This window comes from Orcinus orca, chromosome 11 (assembly GCF_937001465.1).
Source record: "Orcinus orca chromosome 11, mOrcOrc1.1, whole genome shotgun sequence".
Taxonomy (NCBI): domain Eukaryota; kingdom Metazoa; phylum Chordata; class Mammalia; order Artiodactyla; family Delphinidae; genus Orcinus; species Orcinus orca.
Genome location: NC_064569.1, coordinates 20,250,476 through 20,273,790, shown reverse-complemented (window position 1 = coordinate 20,273,790; position 23,315 = coordinate 20,250,476). Strand labels below are relative to the sequence as shown.

General features: G+C 39.1%; 1 protein-coding gene across 1 annotated transcript in view; it reads right to left on the bottom strand.

Annotated features, from left to right (window-relative positions):
- Positions 1–23,315, bottom strand: part of IRAG2 (inositol 1,4,5-triphosphate receptor associated 2) — a 92,168-nt gene that overhangs the window by 60,452 nt on the left and 8,401 nt on the right. The window contains exons 3-16 of the mRNA XM_012533439.3: positions 22,726–22,906; positions 19,623–19,702; positions 19,454–19,532; positions 17,813–17,971; positions 14,287–14,404; positions 12,221–12,271; positions 10,007–10,084; positions 7,741–7,797; positions 6,402–6,461; positions 6,232–6,296; positions 4,933–5,032; positions 2,861–2,995; positions 2,006–2,116; positions 827–990 (exon numbers count right to left, since the gene is read on the bottom strand). Coding sequence (XP_012388893.2) covers positions 827–990; positions 2,006–2,116; positions 2,861–2,995; positions 4,933–5,032; positions 6,232–6,296; positions 6,402–6,461; positions 7,741–7,797; positions 10,007–10,084; positions 12,221–12,271; positions 14,287–14,404; positions 17,813–17,971; positions 19,454–19,532; positions 19,623–19,702; positions 22,726–22,906 — 1,438 coding nt within the window. The remainder of the gene's footprint in view (positions 1–826; positions 991–2,005; positions 2,117–2,860; positions 2,996–4,932; positions 5,033–6,231; positions 6,297–6,401; positions 6,462–7,740; positions 7,798–10,006; positions 10,085–12,220; positions 12,272–14,286; positions 14,405–17,812; positions 17,972–19,453; positions 19,533–19,622; positions 19,703–22,725; positions 22,907–23,315) is intronic.

The window sequence follows — 23,315 nt, the reverse complement described above, 5'->3', positions numbered from 1 at the left end:
AACCCCTGTCCTTGGTTAGTATGTGGTTTACACAGTGTACAAATTTCGAGAGTTTTCCCCAGAAAACATAATAATTAAGGGGAATTCCCTGGCAGTCCAGTGGTTAAGACTCCGTGCTTTCACTGAGGACGAGGGTTCAATCCCTGGTCGGGGAACTAAGATCCCACAAGCCGTGTAGTGCAGCCATAAATACATACACACATACATAAAACACAGGTACTTTAAAAAAAAAAGAATTAAGGTGAGAGGAAGGATAAGATTTTAAGTCACTTTATATTTAGAGTCTTCTATTCCCTATGAATTCTTTCACTTGAAATTTAATTGACTAGGGCCCAATGTAATGCATTGTACCCTGAGACGGAACATAAAGCCCAATGGGATAGGAGTCAACAGTCCCAGCATCAAGTCCTTCCATTAACAGAGCTATTCATAGATTTTCCATTAATAACTCTCAGGTCTTGATCAATTCACTTTACATCCTTTTGCCCCAGTCCTCTGTAAAATTATGAGGTTTTACTAAATAATCTCTACGGTCCCTTCTGGTTAAAAGAATTCTATAGTCTGATTCCAAACTCCTTCTCTAGGGAAAAATAACTCAATATATGGATTTCCATAGATTTCAAGTTTACGACTTGCAATTTTGAATATATAAGTCAATTTCATACTCTTTCACAATCCAAAATTGTCAGACAAAATGTCTTCCCTGAAAAAGTGTCATCTGAAATCAAGGTATACAACTTGAAAAAAGTAAACTGAATGCCGTGGCACAATTACAAACATGTTATGTATATAAAGCATGGGTTTCTTATATATAAGGGATCATCACCTGGGAAGAAATTCTTTTCTGAAATAAAAATATTCCAGCCTGAATCTCTTCAGAATCTCTATCAATTCGGCAAACTCTTTATCAAGGGATTCTTTGTGGTTTCTCAAGCTGTTCAGCATTAATATACAAAGGTTTAGCTTCTCTTCCTTGATATATTTGAATTCCTATAAGAAGAGTCACAAAACAAACTCCACTGTTCCAATGTTAAATATAAAGAAATAAGAGGCAATATAACATGCTGTGGCCATTCCCACCTCAATAGCATTCACGGTTACTGGACGCTAAAATTCTAATTGAACAGATAGCAATTCGCAGTTGCCTACAGATTGATTATCCTGTGGGTTGATCATCTCAATTTAACAAGTACATATTAGGTACCCATAGTGTGCCTAAAATTGAGCTTTGCTTTCTTTTTCTTAAGATACGTGATCATTTCATCAATAATCGCAATTGCTTTAGAATATAATGGGACTAGGAAATGCAATAAAGTCAGTATTTGTTGATTACCATATTCAAACACATATTAAAAACCTTTTTAAAAAGGTAAGTTTGGCAAGGGTTGAAATTAATATTCCAGAGTTTTCAGAGTTTACTTCATGCTTTAGCTTAACTCAGGGGGCTGAGAGATGTTAGGAAGTCGTCTGGCAGTCAAGAAGCAGAGATAATAAGTGATGGATAAATTAAAGAGATTTCTTTTTATATGCTTCCTTTCTAACAAAACTGGGACTAGCTACCTCAGAAGTTTCCATTTTTGATACTCTGCTAATTTCTGGTATAATAAAACTGTCAGAGTCTCAGGAATAAGATTCTTTTGCACAATTATCATTCTATCAAAGTTAGAGAATTTTGATAGGAAAAATTCAAGCTTACACCAGCCAGTCCCCGCAAGGATTCAAATAAAATACACTTTTAATTAAATCAGCTTATTTACTCTTTGTCTCTCCAAGGCATATCCCATATCCTCACACCGTCTCTTTCATTTGTCACCCTCACACTCACACACACTTATCTTAACCATCACACTCTGTCACCCATATATGCACACTCCACACACATCGCCAGAATGAGATGGCAGACACTACAATAAAGTCTTAGAAATGATACTGTGTATAATAAGCGTTACCTGGGTTAAGAAAGTAGAAGAAGAACCAGGAAAATCACAAAATATAGAATACTTACAGTAAGCTTGTTCTCCCACTTTTCTTTCACAGTAATTTCTGGATTAGTTGCCCTAGTTACGCACTGTAGGGAACTATCAATGAGTGTTTCAACTTCAGGAACATCTTCATGCTGAAAAAGAGTTCCACATCTTCAACCAGTGAAAGCCATATGCAATTATATAAGAAGAAGTAATTTAGACAAGGTTTTATACAGGTAGTTTAGGAAGCCACCAGAGAGTTTCTTGTCATCTAAGGCCACCCAGTGGCTTTCCTTTATCCCAGGATGTTGCCATGTGTAGACGCTAACTCTCATCAGGTGCCCCATACATGCTGAATATATTGGATAGAACTGTTTTCCAGAATAAAAGCTACCCATTTTCATTCTCCTCTCAAATAGAAGGAAACAAGCATTTTCATGGATTTTTTTCATTCATCAAACTAAATACTACCTAGAATATGCTAGGTACTGTGAAAGGGACTGGAAATACCAACATGAAAATGTTGTTCTCTGTCTTTTCTGACCATCTAGAGTTTCCAGTCAAAAATCTAAACGGAGAAAGAGGTACTAGCCATTAGCCAGAAGGAAACTGTTCAACAGATACTGCATCTTCAGCCCTTTGATACCAAAGATTAACCTGTAGGAAAAACAAGCTTAAGCAATCCATATCTAATGGTCAACTCGTTAGTCCTGATTGACCCAGAACTAGAAGATCCACATCAGGAAGGTTTGAGAAAAATCTGCTCATTTCATAGTAAGATAAATCTGGGTCCCAACACACAGATATGCTTGTGCTCAGCAAACAGACTGTAGGTCAATTATCTGCAGACGTTCCTGGCCAGTGAAACAGCACAATATGCAGATGTTATACAATACCAGCTTCTGAAGCATAGCTGTGAACTCCACTCCCTTTTGTTCAAGTTCTCTCAGTAACAGCAGCATTTCTTGGTCCATCATTGTGTCCAGAGATGACAAGCTGATTAAATTGCACTGCCACTTGGTTTCATTGTTCTGAAACAATTACCAAAATGTCCACAACTCTGTCATCTTAATAAAGAACATTATTTTTATTTTATGAAAATGATGCCCATGGGTCGATGTAATTATCCCCATCAAATAGTTCTAAATAGTCTCATGAAATCCTCCTAATATCCCCCCAAAATTGTTTTCATTTTCTCTCTTAGATGGCTTTAACTTAATATTTACTCATTCTTAAGGAAAATTCAGGTATCCAATAGATAACATTTACATGTAGGTGATATTTTATGGCTCTAATTTTATGAAAAGAGGGGAAGGGAAAGAAATTCACAGAAAAAAATAACTGCTGGGGGGCATGCAGTAAATCCCATTGAAAACAGACTGGTTTCTTTTGTCTGTCCTCCACTCATAGAAGATACTCTCAGATGATATTTCACAAAGCAAATTTCTTTCTCTCAAAGCCTCTATGTCCTGTCATATTTTAGATATATGACAACAAAGTTAACTTTCTTCTTGCTATCTGTTGGAAGAAGGTCACAGGGCTCTTATTCCAGATTCCAATTAGAAGGCAAAGACTTCCTAATCCATTAGTGGGATAAACTTCAGAGCCAAAACATTGCCAGCTGTTTAACCCCTGTTCAGAACTCTAAAGCTTTACAGGATGGCATCTTGGCACCATTATTATCTCGGAGGACCGGGGATAAAAACACATTGCCGTGGCAGATTTGCCATCACTTCATTCAGTCTGGCAGTTTGGCTTGGTATCAAAAACACAGTAAAAATGATGAGTATTTGAAACAGAATGTCAGGAAAGCACAGCCCTCAGCAGAATGTTCGAGGCTGCCTGAGACGGCCTTAGGTGAAGGCAGCATATGTTGCCCTGCATCCTTGGCAGGAGAAATTCAAACAGCATTTGCCCCAAGGACATTCTCTCCTTTCAAGGTCATATCACAGCTGTCAACAGGAGGACATTCTGGGCATATCCATCATCTACCCAACATGGAAAGACCATCAAAGTAGCGAAACAAAGCAATTTGCTAATAAAACATTTCCTAACATAAAAAGCACAAAACTGGAAAGTACAAAGGAGTAAAAATATAGTAGGGAGGTGGGTCCCAACATTTCATCCACAAGAAAGCTTTCGACTGTTTCCTCCCCTAGTGTAAAGAAATGGGTCTACGAACAAACTGGAGATTTTTTTTTCTTTTTTTTTTTTTGCGTTACGCGGGCCTCTCACCGCTGTGGCCTTTCTTGTTGCGGAGCACAGGCTCCAGACGCGCGGGCTCAGCGGCCATGGCTCACGGACCCAGCCGCTCCGCGGCACGTGGGATCTTCCCGGACCGGGGCACGAACCCGTGTCCCCTGCATCGGCAGGTGGACTCCCAACTACTGCGCCACCAGGGTAGTTCCAAACTGGAGATTTTAAAGCAATAATTCATTTTGCCATTTTAAAATTAACCCAAAACATATAAAAATGCTAATTTATGTTCAGAACATAATAATCAGTGTCATTAATTTGTGTTGGTACAATTACATCTTAAAGCAAAGAAATTTCATCTTGTTTCTGAGCATCTTTATTTTTGGTAGATACATTTACTTTGGGGGTTTGGAGAAATACTAAAAATAGTTCATGGATCTCTACCGCTATCTTTCAGACCCCAGGCTGGGGATCACTGCAGGTAGTTTGTCCTGAAAAATATAAAGAATATAAAGATTTCTAAAGTCCAGATTCACTGAACACACATTTCCACAACCCCATGCTGGAGTCTCACTATAGTTTTCAGCCATAACTTGAAAAAGATCTGTTCTTCCAGGCGAAGAGACTTTAGACTTAGGTTCTATAAACTATCAACAGATTCCCTCAAAATGTCATGAGTGCTTTGCAGCAAGCTACAGAACTTCACTTAATAGCAAGCTATCCCATGTGGTGATTATTTTTTAAAGCCTTCCATTTGATGATAATCACCTACCTCTGCAGACTGAGCAAGAAAGAGTTCACAATGTAGAGATTTTTCTCCTTCAGAGTTGACAGTCTTATGCTCTCCACTGACATTCAACTGGATTCCATTCCTTGGGGGAAAAAAAGAAAAAACATAGTCGTCTGGTTAGGTATGCCTCCAATATTATGTTTTAAGTCACCACAATAAGGTTTATTTATCACCAAACAATCAGTGAGCACCCATGTGTGCCAAGGATTGTATAAGGTACCTAAGAATACAGAGGGGAATAAGAGGTAGTCCCTGGGACTTCCCTGGTGGCGCAGTGGTTAAGAATCCGCCTGCCAATGCAGGGCACATGGGTTCGAGCCCTGGTCTGGGAAGATCCCACATGCGCAGAGCAACTAAGTCCGTGTACCACAACTACTGAGCCTGCGTTCTAGAGCCTGCGAGCCACAACTACTGAGCCCACGTGTCACAACTACTGAAGCCTGCGCACCTAGAGCCCGTGCTCCGCAACAAGAGAAGCCACCGCGGTGAGAAGCCCATGCACGGCAACAAAGAGTAGCCCCTGCTCACTGCAGCTAGAGAAAGCCTGCGTGCAGCAATGAAGACCCAACACAGCCATAAATAAATGAATGAATGAATGAATACATAAATAAATAGAAAGAGGTAGTCCCTGCCCTCCAGGAGCTGCACACACTAGTGACTCCAGGTGGTTGCAAACAGGTAAGCTATATTTTCTTTTTCTTAAGAATTGGAGCCAATAGTTAAAATTGTTAAAATTTTCACTAAAAATCTAGATTTCTGGCTTTTCTTTAAAAAATGGGAACATGTGGCCACACTGGGTCCATATATTCTTGATGTAACAATTATCTGGAGCTAAACAGAGTAACCCCCCATCTTTACCTGGATAATGCACTTTCCTCATCGTCACTTCCCTAATGTAAGTATGTGCACTTACCCCACTGACTGCACTCATTTTTGTTACCTATGGACTCCTGGACTAGCACGTGACACAAAATCAGAAACAAACGATTATAATATAAGGTAGTGGGTGCTAGGAAAGAAGTAAGAATAACGTGCCATGCATGAACTCAGAAGGATTACTTAATCTAAAGGTATCAGAAAAGCAAGGAAGGGTAAGGCAGGGTAATGGAAAACTTGTGAAGGAATTCGTCCTCTTAGGAGAAAAGCAGAGAAAATATCACTTACAAAGGTACAGAAGAAAAGAACGTGGCACATTCAAAGAACTGCACATAGCTCGGTAGGTGAAGAATGTAGGGCGGGGGCACATGACAGAAGGCTGGTGAAGGGGTGCTCTGTACTTACACGATGAGTTCCTGTTGCAAGTGCTGTAACTCATGAGCCAGTTTGTTTTTCTCCCCTCGTAAGTTCTGGAAATCACATACAACATTAGGCCGCACGTGTTACTCTAGTGGGACATTCACATTTACGTTTAATAACCCCACCTTGCAAGTTGTGAGATAATTATGGTATACCTCTATAACGTTTTCATATTCTATGATGGTTGACTTAAGTTCTTCTATACTTAAATCCTTCTGAAAAGTAGGAGAGAGAATTAATAGCAAATAAATGTATGAGTCCACTAAATTGTATTTACTAGACTATCAATCTGAAGAACTGTAAATGCCCAAAGATGATGAGACCTTCTACTAATCTCATTATTGGAAAACTGAACTCGTCTGTGTTTGTGATTAAAACTAAGCAGAAAAGAATGGGACAGCAAGGCAGCTGTATCTGACTGGTGTTAATTATGTTCTGTCTTTGCCTGTCCAGTGGAATCATACCCTGCAAGGTAATTCTTAAGTCCAAGTCAGAATTATATTACTATGGTACATTTAAGAAAAAAAGCAGTTTTTTACCTGCAGAATGACTAATGAATTATTAAGGCATCCAATTTTATCCAGTTCAAACCATATCTCTGTTAAAACCATAGTTTCGTACTGCAAGACGAGAGGGTACAGTCAGTGTCTGACCTATAGTTCTATCCCACGACTAGCATGGTGCCTGGAGCATGAGAAGTGCGTTATGAGTGCTGGGCAGGAGTGCGAAATGGTGGAAAGACCAGAGTTACAGAGGAAGTGAGCAACCACCACTACCCCCTGGCACTACATGGGGAGTGAGAACACCCACGATGAGGTGATACAGTTGGTACAATATTCAGTATCTTGGTCAATGTCCACAAGCCGTGAATGGCTCCTTTGAAACCTCATAAACTGCAGGGGAAGGAAAAGAAGTGAAATACTGCTCTTTTTTCACTCTCCTATCTTGGAATGTGGAAGTTTATTAACTTAGTGTGTATCCTTCCTGGGTCTTTTAAAGCCACCATAACCAGCATCTTGGTAACCGGCAAACTTTGTTACCAGATAGGCTATAATCACAGGACACAAAGATAAATAGAATAATATCTATCTATCAAATCAATCAATCAAACTAGGTAGAAAATAACTGAGGATATATTCTTCTTTTTCCCTAAAATGACTGACTGCACACTCATTTGTGTTGTTATGAATTAAAATTGCATCACCACTACCTAGCCAATGACTGGCAAATTGGCACACTAGTATTTGTTGAATAAAGGGATGAACATCACCAGAATTTACAGAGGATACGTTAAAACATCCCAGATGGAGAAGTCAGTATTCTTCACTCAGAAGAATATTTTTGTTCTTACAAATAAAGAAATGTCTTGTGACAGAATATTAGAATCAGATATGTTAACAGGGGTGAAGTTACACAAATGACCATCTCCTTTCTTTATGACTTGGAGAGAGCTAGTGAGTCCCACAGGCCCTCATGTGAAGAGACAGGACCAACCTTCTGCAAACTTGCATCTTTATTAAGCAAAGTGTTCTCATATGTGTGTAACTGCATCTGAAAAGAAACACATTTAGGAAAGGCCATTGGGACATTGCTTTGGTAAAGGACAGTGCCACAAAATCATGCAACAGGGAGACATGTTTCTTTGGCACCTTTAATGTGCATGTGTTTTTCACTTTATAAAGAACATTCACATTAGCCGCACAACAACCCTTGAGGTCAGGGTCATTGCCCTTGCTCTACCAGGAAGGAAATTGAACCTCAGAACTACCCAGAAACTTGCCCAGAGTCACACCCAGTAAGTGACAGAATGGAGACTAGAATCTGAGTCACCAACTCCAGCCAAGGGCTCTTCCCACTATTTCACACTTCATATAATAAGAGGACATAGAGAGTCTTCATTTTTTTGATGAAATTAAAAATCTAGATAGGACACGAACAGAGTCCATATGGACATATAGAAAGCTCTTCCTCTTTTAAAAACATAGTTTAAAAATGTTCAAGATTTCTTTTAGCAAAGTGAATATTAAGGATATATCAGTTTATTCAAACCAAAAGCAAGCTTGTTGGTGTAGGCTTCTAAATAGAATGTAATTGATTAAAATGTATATTGATTGAATGGAAAACCTGGAAAAATAATCAGCATAGTCAGAAGTAGAATCATCATCATCATAATCATATATATTTGATATCCTTTTATAGTTCTAAAGGTATCTTCACATAATCATCTCATTTGAGTTTCCAACAAGCTTGTGGATGAGGTAGAAACTATCGTACCCATTTAATAGATGAGAAAATTGAGATTTAGAGAAGTTAACTACTTGCTTGTGGTTACAAAGCTTTTAAGTCGAGAAGACAGGATTTGAATCCGTGTCTTCTGGTTCTTTTCACTAGTTTATGACAGTTGTGTTTTCCAAAACAGTCATTCCTAGAATAAAATCAATTTTAATGTCTAAATTATAACTGCTATAATATATGTATATGTACATACCCACATGGAATTGGGGTGTCTGCTAAGAAAATTGAGAATTTCTCATATAGATATGAAATTTAAGGACATCATCATTTCAAACACATACTACAACAAAAAATATTGTTCAAATAAACCATTAGAGATGAGAATAAGCATGACACAAATTCTTGAATTTAATGACAATTGTCTTGTTTCCTGATAATAATGTATTGCAGATAAAACAAAAATACACAAAATATAGACTTTCTAGATGTAATATAGATAAAAATCATTTTTGTAAGATATCATTCCTTAAGGCAATAGAATTGAATTAGAAAATCAAGATAGATTTTTTCCCCCATCTCTCCTCATTTTCTGCATTAAGAAGGTACAATAGCTGAAATCTTCCCTAACTCAGGGATTTGCAAAATCAGATACTGTTAAATTAGAAATTGTCACTATAATAACAAGTATAAATAATAATAAGGGGTGGCAAGGATGTGGAGAAATTTGAACCCTCATACACAGCTGGTGGAAATGTAAAATAGCGCAGTCATTTTGGGAAAAGTCTGGCAGTTCCTCAAAACGTTAAACATAGAGTTATCATATGATACAGTAATTCCACTCCTAGGTATATACTCAAGAGAAATTAAAATATATGTCCACACAAAAACTTGTGCATAACTATTCATAGCAGCATTACTCATAATAGTAAAAAAGTAGGAACAGCCCAAATGTCCAGCAACTGATGAATGGATAAACAAAATGTGCTATTTCCATACAGTGGAATATTATTCAGCCATAAAAGGAAATGAAGTCATGATATATGCTCCTCCATGAGTGAACTTTGAAAACATTATGTTCAGTGAAAGAAGCCAATCACAAAAGACCATCTGATGTATACGACTCCATTTATATGAAATGTCCAGAATCGGTAAATCCATGGAGATAGAAAGCAGACTAGTGGTTGTCTGGGGTTGGGGAGGAATGGCAAGTGACGGCTAAAGGGATTTCTTTTTGGATGATAAAAGTATTTTAAAATTGGTTTTGGTGATGGTTGCATAATTCTGAATATACTAAAAACCACTGACTCATATACTTTAAGTGGGTGAATTTAATGGCATGTGTATTATATATCAGTAAAGCTGCTACATTGAGAAACTGCTTTTTATATAACTCAGATATCTAGAGCAGTACAAATTTCAAAATTGATAACGAAAGGTTATTGTGTCAATGAGTCATAGACACCTTCAAAAAGTAATACTAGTTTGATGAAAGAAAATATTTTACCAGTATTTGAGAAGTGCTTACTTGATGGTGTTTCTCAGTTTTAGACAATTCCTCAATCTTCTTTTCCAATTTATATATATCCATAATGTTCTTAGCATTCTAATGTAAAATAAGATAGTATTCTTAGATTCAGACCAAAAAAATAAAAGGAAATCACAAAATGTTTTTTAGGAAGTAGTATTTTCATCATTGACACTGTAATCCATTTTAAATTAAGGGACAAAACTTTAGACTTTGTCCAAAAATAACACAATCCTTTTAACGTGATCATCCAGGAATACTCCCAGCAATCCCTTCTTATTTTCCATTTCACCTCGAGCACTCACTCCCTAGTCACACCTTCAAAGTTGTCATTACCAGCAACTGGGATCCCTCCATTATCTTAATTGCAACATCTCACTCTTCAACCACCATTTCTTGTCTTTCCAGGTTACTTCTTTGTGCATCAGCAAACCTTCAATCCCCACTGGAGCCTACAATCCATTGATCCTACTACGTTCTCATTATCCTTCCACCTTCCCGTGAGCTCCATTCCCTCTCGACTCAGCTTAAATTCTTCCATGGTCAATCGTTACAATCTCTCTCTTCCACACCCCTCCAATTCCCTTGGCTCTCCCCTACTTCTTAGTATTTTCTTTTTTCTTTTTTTTTTTTTTGCGGTACGCAGGCCTCTCACTGTTGTGGCCTCTCCCGTTGAGGAGCACAGGCTCCAGACACGCAGGGTCAGCGGCCATGGCTCACGGGCCCAGCCGCTCCGCGGCATGGGGATCCTCCCGGACCGGGGCACGAACCCGTGTTCCCTGCATCGGCAGGCAGACTCTCAACCACTGCGCCACCAGGGAAGCCCGAACCTCCTAGTTTTTAACCTCTAGTTTTTAACCAAATAATTCACTTCACCGTTCTACTTTTCCTAACCACCCTAGTTTAAATTGCACTCCCCACAACTCTGCTTTCTGCTCTTCTTTTCTCTGTGGCACTAATCACCACCTAACATGCTAGTGTCACATGGGCTATTTTGTTTAAGTCTGTATCCTTAACACCTAGAATAGAGTCTATCTCCCGATGAATGTGTGTATAATAAACAAACGAATAAATGTAAGTGAATAATTACCCGAACCATCGTGCCATTACTCTTCACGTTGCATCTGATTTTTACTTCCTAAAGGATTCTTAGCGACATCTATAAGCCTTTCCTAATGTAAATCAATAATTGTAATGCTATCTCATGATGAAGGGTTCTAAGTCTCCTTCCTTCTAGCTCAATTCTAAATTGGTATAGTACAATTCTTTGATGCTAGTCAATCATCTGAAATATGAGGACAAAAATATCTTACATTGGGAGCTTCACTGTAAAGCATTAGTTTCATGGAAACCTGGTCTTGTAGCTGTAACATGTCTGAATCTAACACAGGGTTTCTTTCCAATCTTTACTTGTTCCTTTCCTATCTACTATGATTTTTTTTAATGTCCACTTGGGCCATAAATTGGAAAACTCATCAGACTGTTCACCACAGCTTAATAAATACATCTAATAAACTTATATAAAACCCAAACAAAAAACCGTACATAATGATTAACTTTCAAAAGGTACCTATAGAGAATTTTCCTCCAAAATAGTAACTTTCTGGTAGCTTTGCTACCTGTTCTTTCAATGTTTTAATTCTGTTGCTTAAAAATATATATTGCATAGAATTTTTCTTTTTTTAGCGATTTTACTAGTATTTCCTAATATATATGAGGTATATTATGGTTAACCAAATGGCTTCACATGCATTATCTTAATCTTTAAAATAACTGTAGGGAATAGGTATTATTGATCCCTCAAAAGATAAATGGCTTTTCCAAGGTTAGACTGTCAGTGAATTTAAGATCTGGGTCTTAGACTCAAAGACCTTTTCCATCTAGTTTCATGGAATAATAATAGAAAATCATTAGATAATGTCTATACTTTCCTTCTTGATTTGTATAGTTTTTGGATGAGTTAATTTCATTTCATCTTAACTCTGAATTTCTTACATCCCATTTCTACCATGGATGATTACAAAGGTATAACATACTTCTGTCCAGACAGGAAAACCCTGTCTACTCTTCCTCACTTATCATTTGACAAAGCAACCTGGTATTTGGTCCACAGGAGCCTGAAATTCACATGATTTATATTTAACCCAGGGTCAGCACCCATGATTGCATGATTTCCATATGCTTATCTGTGCCCTTTTCACAATTTCAACATACCTCTTCTTGGAGAGTCCGAATCTTAAGAATCAGAGCCCGGTTTTCTGCCTCCTGATTTATTAAGAGAAAAATAATTTAAAAGTATTTGAGAAGTTTATGAAAATACCAAATATTTACTTCCAGGGCTATCAACATTTTTTCTTTTTATCAACATTAAATATGGCATTGACATACCACAAATAATCCTAGCCTAAAATATTCTCAATACGGGGTTAAGCCTTTGGCTTCAGTTTCTTGGGATCAGTGAAAAGTCAGTCTTCTTGACTCAATCTAACTATGACAGGAAAGGAAAGATGAAAAACAAAAGAAAACAGCGTGGTATTTTTCCCTGCTACTTTACCGCCATCTGCTTATGACAGATAGTGTGAACTCATCTATTTAAACAGCACCTTGAAATCAAAGAGTACTAGCTTTCTATTTGAAGCTGTGGATATTCTCAGATTCAACATTACCAGAACATAGGAACATCAAAAATCATTTTATAATTAGGAGCCCTAAATTCAGAACCATCAGAAGAAAACATATTCCAGGACAGGATATACACCAAAATGTTAACAGTAAATCTTGTGGATAGGGTAGGGTAAAGATTTTGTGGGATTTTGTTTTTTCTTTGCTAATATATATTTTCTTATTTTTACAGAGCGAACAGGTACTACCTTTATAACATAAAAATAAAAGGGAGGCCATCTCAGGCTAGGATGTCATTGGTATAAGAACGAAGGAACATACACACCACATAGCTGGAATCAGAAGACCTGAGTTCAGTTCTCACTCTACCATTTATTAGACAATGGACTTTGAATAATCAAAACATTTCTAAACTTTAGCTATAACTCTATTAATTTTTTAAAATGAAGAATAGCAAAAAAAAAAAAGAATATCAGCTTCTGTTTCTACCTCACAGAATCTCTGTGAGGACCAATGAGAGGAAATATTAAAAATTCTTTTGAAATTGTAAAACATTGAATGGTAAAAGTGCAAAGGATTAGGACTGTCTATCTAGGACTCTGCACTTTAGTAGCAGCTAACATCTAGCCCCAGGAGGAAAGAGGACATTACTGCTTTACATGTACTAATTCATTTAATCCTCCCAGCCTTAAAGGAGGCAGTATTGCCATGTCCACTTTGCACAGGGGAACTCTGAGGCTTAAAGACGTTACGTGGTTTGCCTAAAGTTAGATAGCCCTCAGAGTCGAGACTTGGATGCCCACTGCCTGACACCCAAGGGTGGGCTCTTGATCATTGCTCTACATGGCTTCCACATAGAAGCTCCTCAGTGGTCCCAGAATGAGTCTTTGCTGTAATGCATTCACAGAGACTTGCAGTCACCTGACACTCAATGAGTCCAGTCCCCAGATTTGACTGTTGAGGCAAAAGCTAAGCTAAGTTGTGTTGGTTGTAGGAAATCATGAGTGAAAGACACAGGCCTGGAATCCAAGTCTTCTGATGACTTAGACCTAAAAATAAATTAGTCTGAATGACTTTCAGCTGACCCCCCACCATGGTTAGCAATGCGCAAATACTGATGGAAGGATTTTGAAGATTATTACTAAAGCTCTAGATAATAGTTTAACATTCCCAATAAAAAGAATTGCTTCTCTGGTAGTTGAATTAAAGCTTAGTCTAAATAATGTTTTGCTCTAAAAATTACAAGCCTGTGCTTCTTTAGCATAAGGACTGATTAATGGAACTAATTACTAATCTGTACGTGCTGAGAAAATGGATTAAAAAAAAACTGAGAAAAAGGTGAAAGTTTGACAGAGAAAACTTTTTGGAAAATGTAAGTGGTTTCTAGTGTCAGATATTTATGAATTCGCCTGTTAACTTCAGAAGGCATTCTAGATCTTCACAAATCATCGCAAATATGACTAATTTGTAAAGAATTTTAATCCTGGTTGAAAAGGAAAACACAGTTTTTTATCCTACCTGCCTTTATTTTTCTAAGGTGTTACCAATTCATTCATCAGTCTACTGATTTCTGATTTTTGTTTCCAAATAAACCCTCTTGGATTTTAGTTATATAAACTATTAATATAGGTCCATTTCAAAGTACTTGGATGACTTACTAATTGTTTGTTCTGGGCTACAATCATGGTCTTCTGCTCTTCTGAAGCGTTCATACTAATTTTCAGTTCCTCCAGTTCTTCTCTTAACAGATTTGTTCTTATAATAGCCTGGTGGGCACTGTGGGGTGGGGAGAGAAGGCAATGAGCAAAACCTCAAATATAACCGTCAAAGATACTAAGTAAAGCCACGGACTATTTTTAAACCCAAGTTGAAAACCACTGAAAACTCAAACCAGATGCCAACAACAGTAAAAAAAAAAAAAAAAAAAAAAACTTACACAAGATCTTCCACAGTCCTTGGAAAAGGAAGGGATTTGGGTGGAGCATGGTGGGGGGAAAAAGGATAGAAGGAAACAAACATATTCCTGAAGATAGAGATTTGGAGGCTCCCTTTGAAATCCATCACTGGCTGAATCACACGGTTCTTTCCTTCTACTAATAAGATGTAATAGTAGTTAATGCAATCCCACAAGCAGTTATTGAATAATATCATGATCAGGGGCTGTACCTTGCAAGAGGACCCATGATGTTGGACAAAAGAGACATGGTGTAACCTTAGAGAGGTTACATACTAGTGAAGGAGATGACAACTAAACAAACAAGTAGTTACAGATAGTCTTTATATCATATATTTTATTTAAAAGGTTTACTGCAACATTGTTTACAATAACAAAGCATCGGAAAGAAACTAAATGTCCAACAAAGGAAAACCTATTAAATGTATTATGGTAATCTGTATCATGGAATTACCTATTTGTACTCCCAAAAGATTATAAACTGTTTTCTGAGCAGGGTCTTGAAGAAGGTATAATTTTTTCCTTACTAAGAAATTACATTGATCATTCAATCAATATTTATTGAGCTCCGACTCCATGCCATTCATTCTAATAGGCATTGAATAAGGTAAAGATGAACCCAATCCTAAGAACTCTGCCCTCCTGGAACTTAGAGTCTAGTAAGGTAAACAGACAATCATAATTGCTATTACAGTATAATAAGAAGCAAGGCTGGAGTGAACCCAAGTTCTGTAGACACTATAAAAGGAAGACAGCTCAGATAATGAGAAGGAGGAAGGGGAGGGGGACAGAGGGGGACAGAGGGGACAGAACAGAAGCTCATTGAGGGACTGCAAGCAGTCCGATATTGCTGGAGCATAGAGGGGAAAACGGGAGGTAGAGACAAGGCATCAGAGGCCCCATCGTGAAGGGGTTTGCAAACCAGATGAAGGACTTCGGATTTTACCCTGAGTGCGAAAGGAATGCATTGAAGTGGTTACAGCAGGGGCATGATGTGGTCAGACTGGCAGTTAGGAGGAACCTGCCTGCTGGGGTGGCACAAGCTTTGGAAAAGGAGGGGAACCTAACCAGGAGGCTGCTGCAGTGACCCAGGTGAAAGGTGATGCTGACCTGAACTGAGTGGCAGCTATGGGAATGGAAGGAAGTAAATCTATCTGCGAGAGATAAAGTGGGTAAATTAACAGGACTTGCTATTTGATGTAGAAGTGAAGTCTGGGGAAGTAAAAGGAGACAGAGATTTCTGGTTTGCAGGCAACTGGAAGGAAGGGACTGCTCTTCTATGGCAGACATTCTACTAAGTGCTGGGGCAACCAGGATAAATAAGACACGGTTCCTCCCATTAACGAGGACACATTAACACAGAAGGCAAACTATACCATGATGGGACAACAGCCAATATCAAAAATAGGCTGGGAGCGCCGACAGGAAACAGGCTCTTCCTGAAGGATTGTGTGGGGGGGTGGGAATTGGGGGTGGGGTAGAAAAGAGGAGGCTTAATTCTGTAGACACTGGCATTTCCGCTGTCCATCCAGATTCTCTAGCCTTTCTGTCCATCCTGCAAGTTACCCAGTTCCCTTCAAGACATGCCTTCACTGCTTAACTTAACCAGAGTCGGCTTCTGGTGCTTGCAGCCAAAAGCCCTGCCTGGCGCATTCACCCAAAGCATACTTTGTTTGCTTTGTTAAAGAAACTTTGAATTATTATATTTCAAATAAATAATAAATAAGCCAATTACGGAATGGAGAGAGCTTGAGGTTAGCATATATATATATATATATATATATATATATATATATATATATATATTTTTTTTTTTTTTTTTTTTTTTTTTTTTTTTTTTTTGCGGTATGCAGGCCTCTCACTGTTGTGGCCTCTCCCGTTGCAGAGCACAGGCTCCAAACGCGCAGGCTCAGCGGCCATGGCTCACGGACCCAGCTGCTCCGCAGCATGTGGGATCCTCCCAGAGCGAGGCACGAACCCCTGTCCCCTGCATCGGCAGGCGGACTCTCAACCACTGCACCACCAGGGAAGCCAAAGGTTAGCATATATTTTTTTAATTTTATAGATCGGTTTGGAGGCTGGTCAAAAATTATGAGGGTAAGAGTTCATGGTCAGAATGCTTTACTGTCTTTTCAAGTTAACTTAGAACTTTTCTGTTCAGAATTTTAGGCCTACAACATCTGTACACACATACTTTGTGAGAACCATGTTGCTTGTTTCCTGACGCTCAAGCATCTCCCAGCAACCTATTGTACCAGCATCTGACACTTTATCCGGTATGTCTCCAAGGTCCGTTATCCCCTCCTATCTTAAGCTAAGATCATGAAATTCTTATCATCCTTCTAGGCTCCAGGTACCCTGAGGGTACATCTTAAACATGACTCATCAATGTATCTCTCATAATACTTGGCACGGGACTTTGCATAGAGTAAGAGTTCTACCGAACCACAGGCTGTTGGGATGGATTCACTCCTGATCCTTAGGCCTACTGGTCTTACACAGAGATCGAATGACATAGAGAACATCATCGCTAGAAAAGAACTAACAAACCTTACCGGTGGGAAAGTAAAATAGTGCGGCTGCTTTGGAAAACAGTTCGGCAGCTCCTCACAACGCTCGGTATAGGTTACTACCCGGCAATTCCACTCCTAGGGATACACCCAAGAGAACTGAAGACGTATGTCCACATAAAAACTTGTACACAAATGTTCATAGCAGTACTATTCATAAGAGTCCAAAAGTGGAAATAAACCAAGGGTCCAAACTGAGGTATAGCCATACAATGGAATATTATTCAGCCATAAAAGGAATGAAGCAGTGATATATGCTGCGACATGGATAAGCTTTGGGAATGTGATGCTCAGTGAAAGAAACGAGACACGAAGGTCACGTACTCTGTGATTCCATTTACAGGAAAATGCCCAGAACAGGCAAACCCAGAGAGAGAGCAGATTAGTGGTTACCAGATGCTGAGACGAGGGCGAAATGGAGAGTGACTGCTAATCAGCATGGGGTTTCTTTTTGGAGTGATGAAACTATTCTGGAATTAAATCATGGTGACGGCTGTACAACCTTGTGAACATACTAAAAACCACTGAATTAATTGTATACCTTAAAAGGGTGAATGTTCTGCTATGTGAATTATATCTCAAAAAGAAACAGATTTATTTTTTTAAAAAAGGAAAAAGAACTGAAAGCTCCCAGCACACAGGAACCCCATCACGGCTCACCTTTTTATCTGAAGGCGCATTTCAGTACAGTCCTCTGATAACTGGCTGTTAGCGTCTTCTAAGCTTTCTAATGCCAATTTAAGCTTATTATTTTCCTCCTCCAATTTCTGCTTGTTGAAATGCAGGTCTGCTACACAGGTAATCAAATCAGGCACCTCTCTGCAGGTGAAAGAATGAATGAGAATAATCTTCAACATCTCTAATCCCCTCCTATCAAAGTAAGGCGAATGGTTAAGCCCAAACAGGCTTAAATATTCCTGTGAGATTTTCTACTTTGTCTTCATTCATCCTCATAAGTGTAGTTTATTTACACAGTATTTATTCAAGAACCTATTACAATAGCATCAAAGATTTTTCCAAAATTCCCAGATATTTAGCACCTGCCACTAGTGAAGTCGACTTCTACAGCTTTTATTTCCTCCTTTCCACTTTGCTCCCAACACCTGCCGCTGTCTACACTGAAGAGTTCCTATTTCTGCCTGGGTTATGGAAAGTCCTGAAATAAACTGACACTGTACTCTTTCAGTCAGGAATCTTGGCAGGTCTGAATAGGCCTTTAACTAGGAAACAATTCCTAGAGTCTTATAATTGTAGCCTGAAGCTCAAAATGTAGGACTCATCTTTCTTATAATTTGCTACAGCTTGTTAATGTTTGTGGGTGTCACTCTGGCCCCTGACATGGGATCATAAACCCTGTGAGAGTCAGGACTGTGTGTTTCATGGAGTCCCAGGCCTTCTCTTCCTCTTTGCCATATTTTCTTAGAGTTTAGCACAGATTGGCTACATGGGTCCTACTCCACCATTTTCGCATGGATAAACCTGAAGTGGCAAAGATAAAATATAAGCAAGGACAGGTCCAGTGGTTAAGACTCTGTGCATCCAATGCAGCGGGCGTGGGTTCGATCCCTGGTCTGGGAACTAAGATCCCACATGCCACATGCCATGTGGTGTGTGGCAAAAAAATAATATTAAGGAAGGATAGAGTCACCTCCCCTTAATATCTAAAACTCACATTTAGCAGAAAACAGCTTTTCTCATTCATATCTAAAAGTATCTATTAAAGAAGTGCTTTAAAAGTAATCCCCCAGGGCTTCCCTGGTGGCGCAGTGGTTGAGAGTCCGCCTGCCGATGCAGGGGACACGGGTTCGTGCCCCAGTCCGGGAAGATCCCATATGCCGTGGAGCGGCTGGGCCTGTCAGCCATGGCCGCTGAGCCTGCGTGTCCGGAGGCTGTGCTCCGCAACGGGAGAGGCCACAGCAGTGAGAGACCCACGTAACGCAAAAAAAATAAAAAATAAAAAAGTAATCCTCCAAAGAGCTTAAGGTCAATGTCATAATTGTACTTCAAATGGAATTTGTTTTCCATGGAAAACACATGAAGTCAAAGAAGGAGAAGTGTTTCATGAGTGAGAAAATGTTAATTCATGTCATACTAATCTTCCATAATTTGTGTTCCTAGTGAAACTACTTCTAATGCAATTGGGATAGAATAGGTAAAAGTTAAAAGTAAATTATGTTAGCCCTACCACACACACACACAAGAAGAGCTAAGTGACTTTATTGTAAATAAAATACATAAATCTATGAAATAAATAAGAAAACTTGAGGCACTTAAGAAAGCATTGTAAGTAAGAATGCTTACAAGACTCCTTTAAACATGTCTCCACCCAAAGCCTCAAAGCTCCGTGATACAGACTCTGTTATATCTGTGGTCATCTTAACTGAAACACATATAAGAGAGGTTTATGAAAAATCCATTTCTCCAAACCACAAGAAAGTGGCAGAACAATCCCAAAGACACACATTCATACTCGCTCCACCTGACTTTCTGCTGTCCTGTTCCAAAGCAGAATTACCCGTTCTGCTGCTTGATCCATTATTCACTCCTTCCCTGTAACCAAAAAACAAAACCAATGAGCTAGGATTCTTTGTCAAACCAAAGCTTAGCTAATTTTTCAGTTGTGTTCTGTACTTTCTTATTCAGGTCTTTCTTTCTGAATTTTAAAACCATCTATTCATTCAGCAACTACTTGGAACCCAACACTGTGCTTAAATACGGTCATAGAAAAGAAACATAAGGCGTACCTCCACTTTCCATAAACTTTTAATCTAACATGAAAAGAGAATGTGCGCACAGAAGTAGGTAGGTGTCGATGTACAGCAGCTGTGGTTAGGGGATGGGAGGTCTCAGTGGGTCAGGAAGTTGATGTAGTTTAAAGGGATAAGTGGACACTTGTAGAGGTAGCAAGACCTTGGGCCTTAAAGAATTGGGAAGGAAAAGACACGAACAACTAATACTTTGGGATACACTGATGGTGTTCTTTCCCATGAATAATCAAGTTGAACCTAGACTAACTGTACCTTGGAACATTTCACACCTGAAATTTGGGGAACCCTCTTCACAGGCCTCTATCCAGGACACCAATGCTAGCTCTAACCCCCAAAATAAACATATTAAAATTTCAACCATTTCTTTTCCAAAAGTCTTTATACTATGATTTTAGTTTTATCACTTAATCTTTCTCAATGCCAAACCCTTAGATGACCTCTCTAGAGCAGCTACAAAAGCCACTAAATTTGTACTTACATCCCGTTGCATTTCAATGTGAGATGTCTGTCAGAAGATGACTGAGCAGAGTAACTCAGACATCACTCTTACTATTCCTAGATCTACATCCATCACCATTTCTGAGTTTCTGTTCCGATATTTTGTATTTATATCTCCCATATTTTTCTCTTTTCCTTTCTTTGTGTTATAAAAATAAGTTTTCTCTTTAGCCCTCACTCCACTTTATAAATGAATTACTGATATTTTTATTACACAATCAAACCTAAATATTTTAGTAAGAATAGAAAATTCATAAGAAAAGAGGACACAAACTTAAGGTCATCATGCAGAGATAATCATTTTGGAGTATATCCCTCCCGACTTTTCTGTGCATATTTTTATTTCTTGACAAATAAGGGATCGTACTACATATACGGATCTATGGCCGATAGTTTGAAATTAATACATATGAATATTTCTCTTGTCAAATATTTATCTAATTATAATTTTGAGTGACTAATTAGGATTCTAGTGTATGGAAGTACTGTAAGTCATTTGTCCAAATATCTGCTATTAAATATTTCCATATTATATTTATCACTATCATAAACAACATTCTGCATATATAGAGTATATGATTGGTTATTTTTCCTGAAGTTACATTATTTGACCACATTACATATTTTTAAGTGTTTGATACACATTCCTAAATTGCCCGTGAAAAACTGTGCCAACTTACACTATTACCAACAAAGTAGGAGAGGGCCTATTTCTCCACCTGCCCTGATGACATGGGATAGAGTCATTCTTCTAAATCTTTGTTAACCTGATGGGCAAAAATGATAATATTCTCTTTATTTGCATTTCTTTGATTACTAGTAAGATTAGATATTTATATATATATTTATCTTGCCTTCACAATTAACTCGTGTATAACAAACAACATCTCCGTCAGAGCCCTGATCTGGGAAGATCCCACGTGCCGCAGAGCAACTAAGCCCGTGCACCACAGCTACTGAGCCTGCGCTCTAGAGCCCATGAGCCACAACTACTGAAGCCCGTGCGCCTAGAGCCCATGCGCCACAACAAGAGAAGCCACCTCAGCGAGAAGCCCACGCACCGCAACGAAGAGTAGCCCCTGCTCGCCGCAACTAGAGAAAGCCCGTGTGCAGCAACGAAAAACCCAACACAGACAAAAAAAAAAAAAAAAAAAAAAAAAAAAAAACACCACACAGTGCTACCGCAGAAAACTAACCAGGAGAATGTGGGAGGCGCCAAAAAGAGGAAGGAAGAGACTCTATGTCCTGCCAACCTCCCAGAAACCCGCACGCTGGAACCCATCTTGGCAGAGGGATGCGCACGCCACCAGGGAGGATCCTGAGTCAGAATGATGGGTCAGAGACAACACGGAAACTAACCCCATTACCACAAAACCCGAGACTGCGAGCCACGTGGCAGGGCAGTCCTCCTGGGTTCCCTTACCCTGCTGCTCTCCACCTGGGCACCGCTTCCCAATTAAGTCTCTTGCTTTGTCAGCACACGTGTCTCCTTGGACAATTCATTTCTGAGTGTTAGACAAGAGTCCACTCTCAGGCCCCGGAACGGGTCCCCCTTCCTGCAACATATACATCCTAACCCCGCATGAAATCTAGCAAGTTTTGCCACCGTTTGGGCTTAAAGCGTTCTTTAAGAAAACCCCTAGTACATATCAGCTGGTAGCTGGAGATTGGTGGCTGAGTAAAAGCCAAAGGATTAGGCTTCCTGTGAAAGAAGATGATGCTTCTCCAGTATCCGCCCAGGGCACCTGATCTCATGGGTACCATTCTCCTTCTCCTTTCTCAGCTTCACCATCCTTTCCTTTTCCTTTTAGCCTCCCTATATTCTAGGCTTCTAAATTACACTCACTGACTACATCTCCCCACTGACCTTAAAAGGGAGTTCATGCTGAAGTTAGATTCATTTGGTGACTTGGTGGTCAGTACCAATAACTTGCTTGACTCCTATGCCAGAAGAATGTAATAATATGTGCTGCCCCTAATCACAATAAATGAATGTTATCATAATTAACATAATAGGTTCTCAAAGTGTGCCCGTCACCCCCCCACCAACTCCCCCCATCAGTATCAGTGTCACCTGGAAACATGCTAGAAATGCAAATTATCAGGCTTAACCCCAGACCTACTCAATCATGGTGGAGATACCCAACAATCAGGTAGAATACCATTTAGGTGATTCCAGTGCTCACTCAAATGTGAAAAGCACCAGATTACAGTGTTTCCATCAGCACAGAAAACAGTGATTAGCATTCATTGTAAGCAATTGTTAAAACAGAACCTGAAAACACATCCTGCTGGGACGATGATTACCATTTGTTTCTGCAGTGAGCTATCCATTCTCTCATGATGGCCTGGAAGGTTTCCAGATTCACATGCATGTCTCTCTTTTCAGGATCGAGCCTGTTCCACAGCTCCTCAAGGCTACCATCTTCAGAACCTTGACTAGTTGTTTGTCTCAGGTAATCTATTACTTTGGTAACTCTGACTGAGCCTTAGGAAGAAGAAAGCCAAGTTAGTTTTAAAAGGTGGGGAAAGATTATTTTTTAAAACTGAGGCACTTAACTCTTTTAGGTCCCTTGGGAACCTAAACGTGCCTTATAACCCTCGCAGTACTGCTGAGTTGGTACCACAGAGTACAAAGAGCACTGGCCTTGGGTTGGAGTCTAACAGACTAGGGTCAAATCTTGGCTCTGAACTGTATCAGCTGTGTGGCTCTGGGAAAATTACTCAATCTCTCTGAGTCTCAGTGTACTTGTCTGTGAGATGATGCCTACTACACAGAGTTGTTGTGAGATCTAAATAAGAACGATATATGTATTCAATAGTCACTTGTGGGAAGTGATCAAAATGCCATTTTATTTTTGTCTCCCATTCTTTTCTTAAAAAAACATTCGGATGAA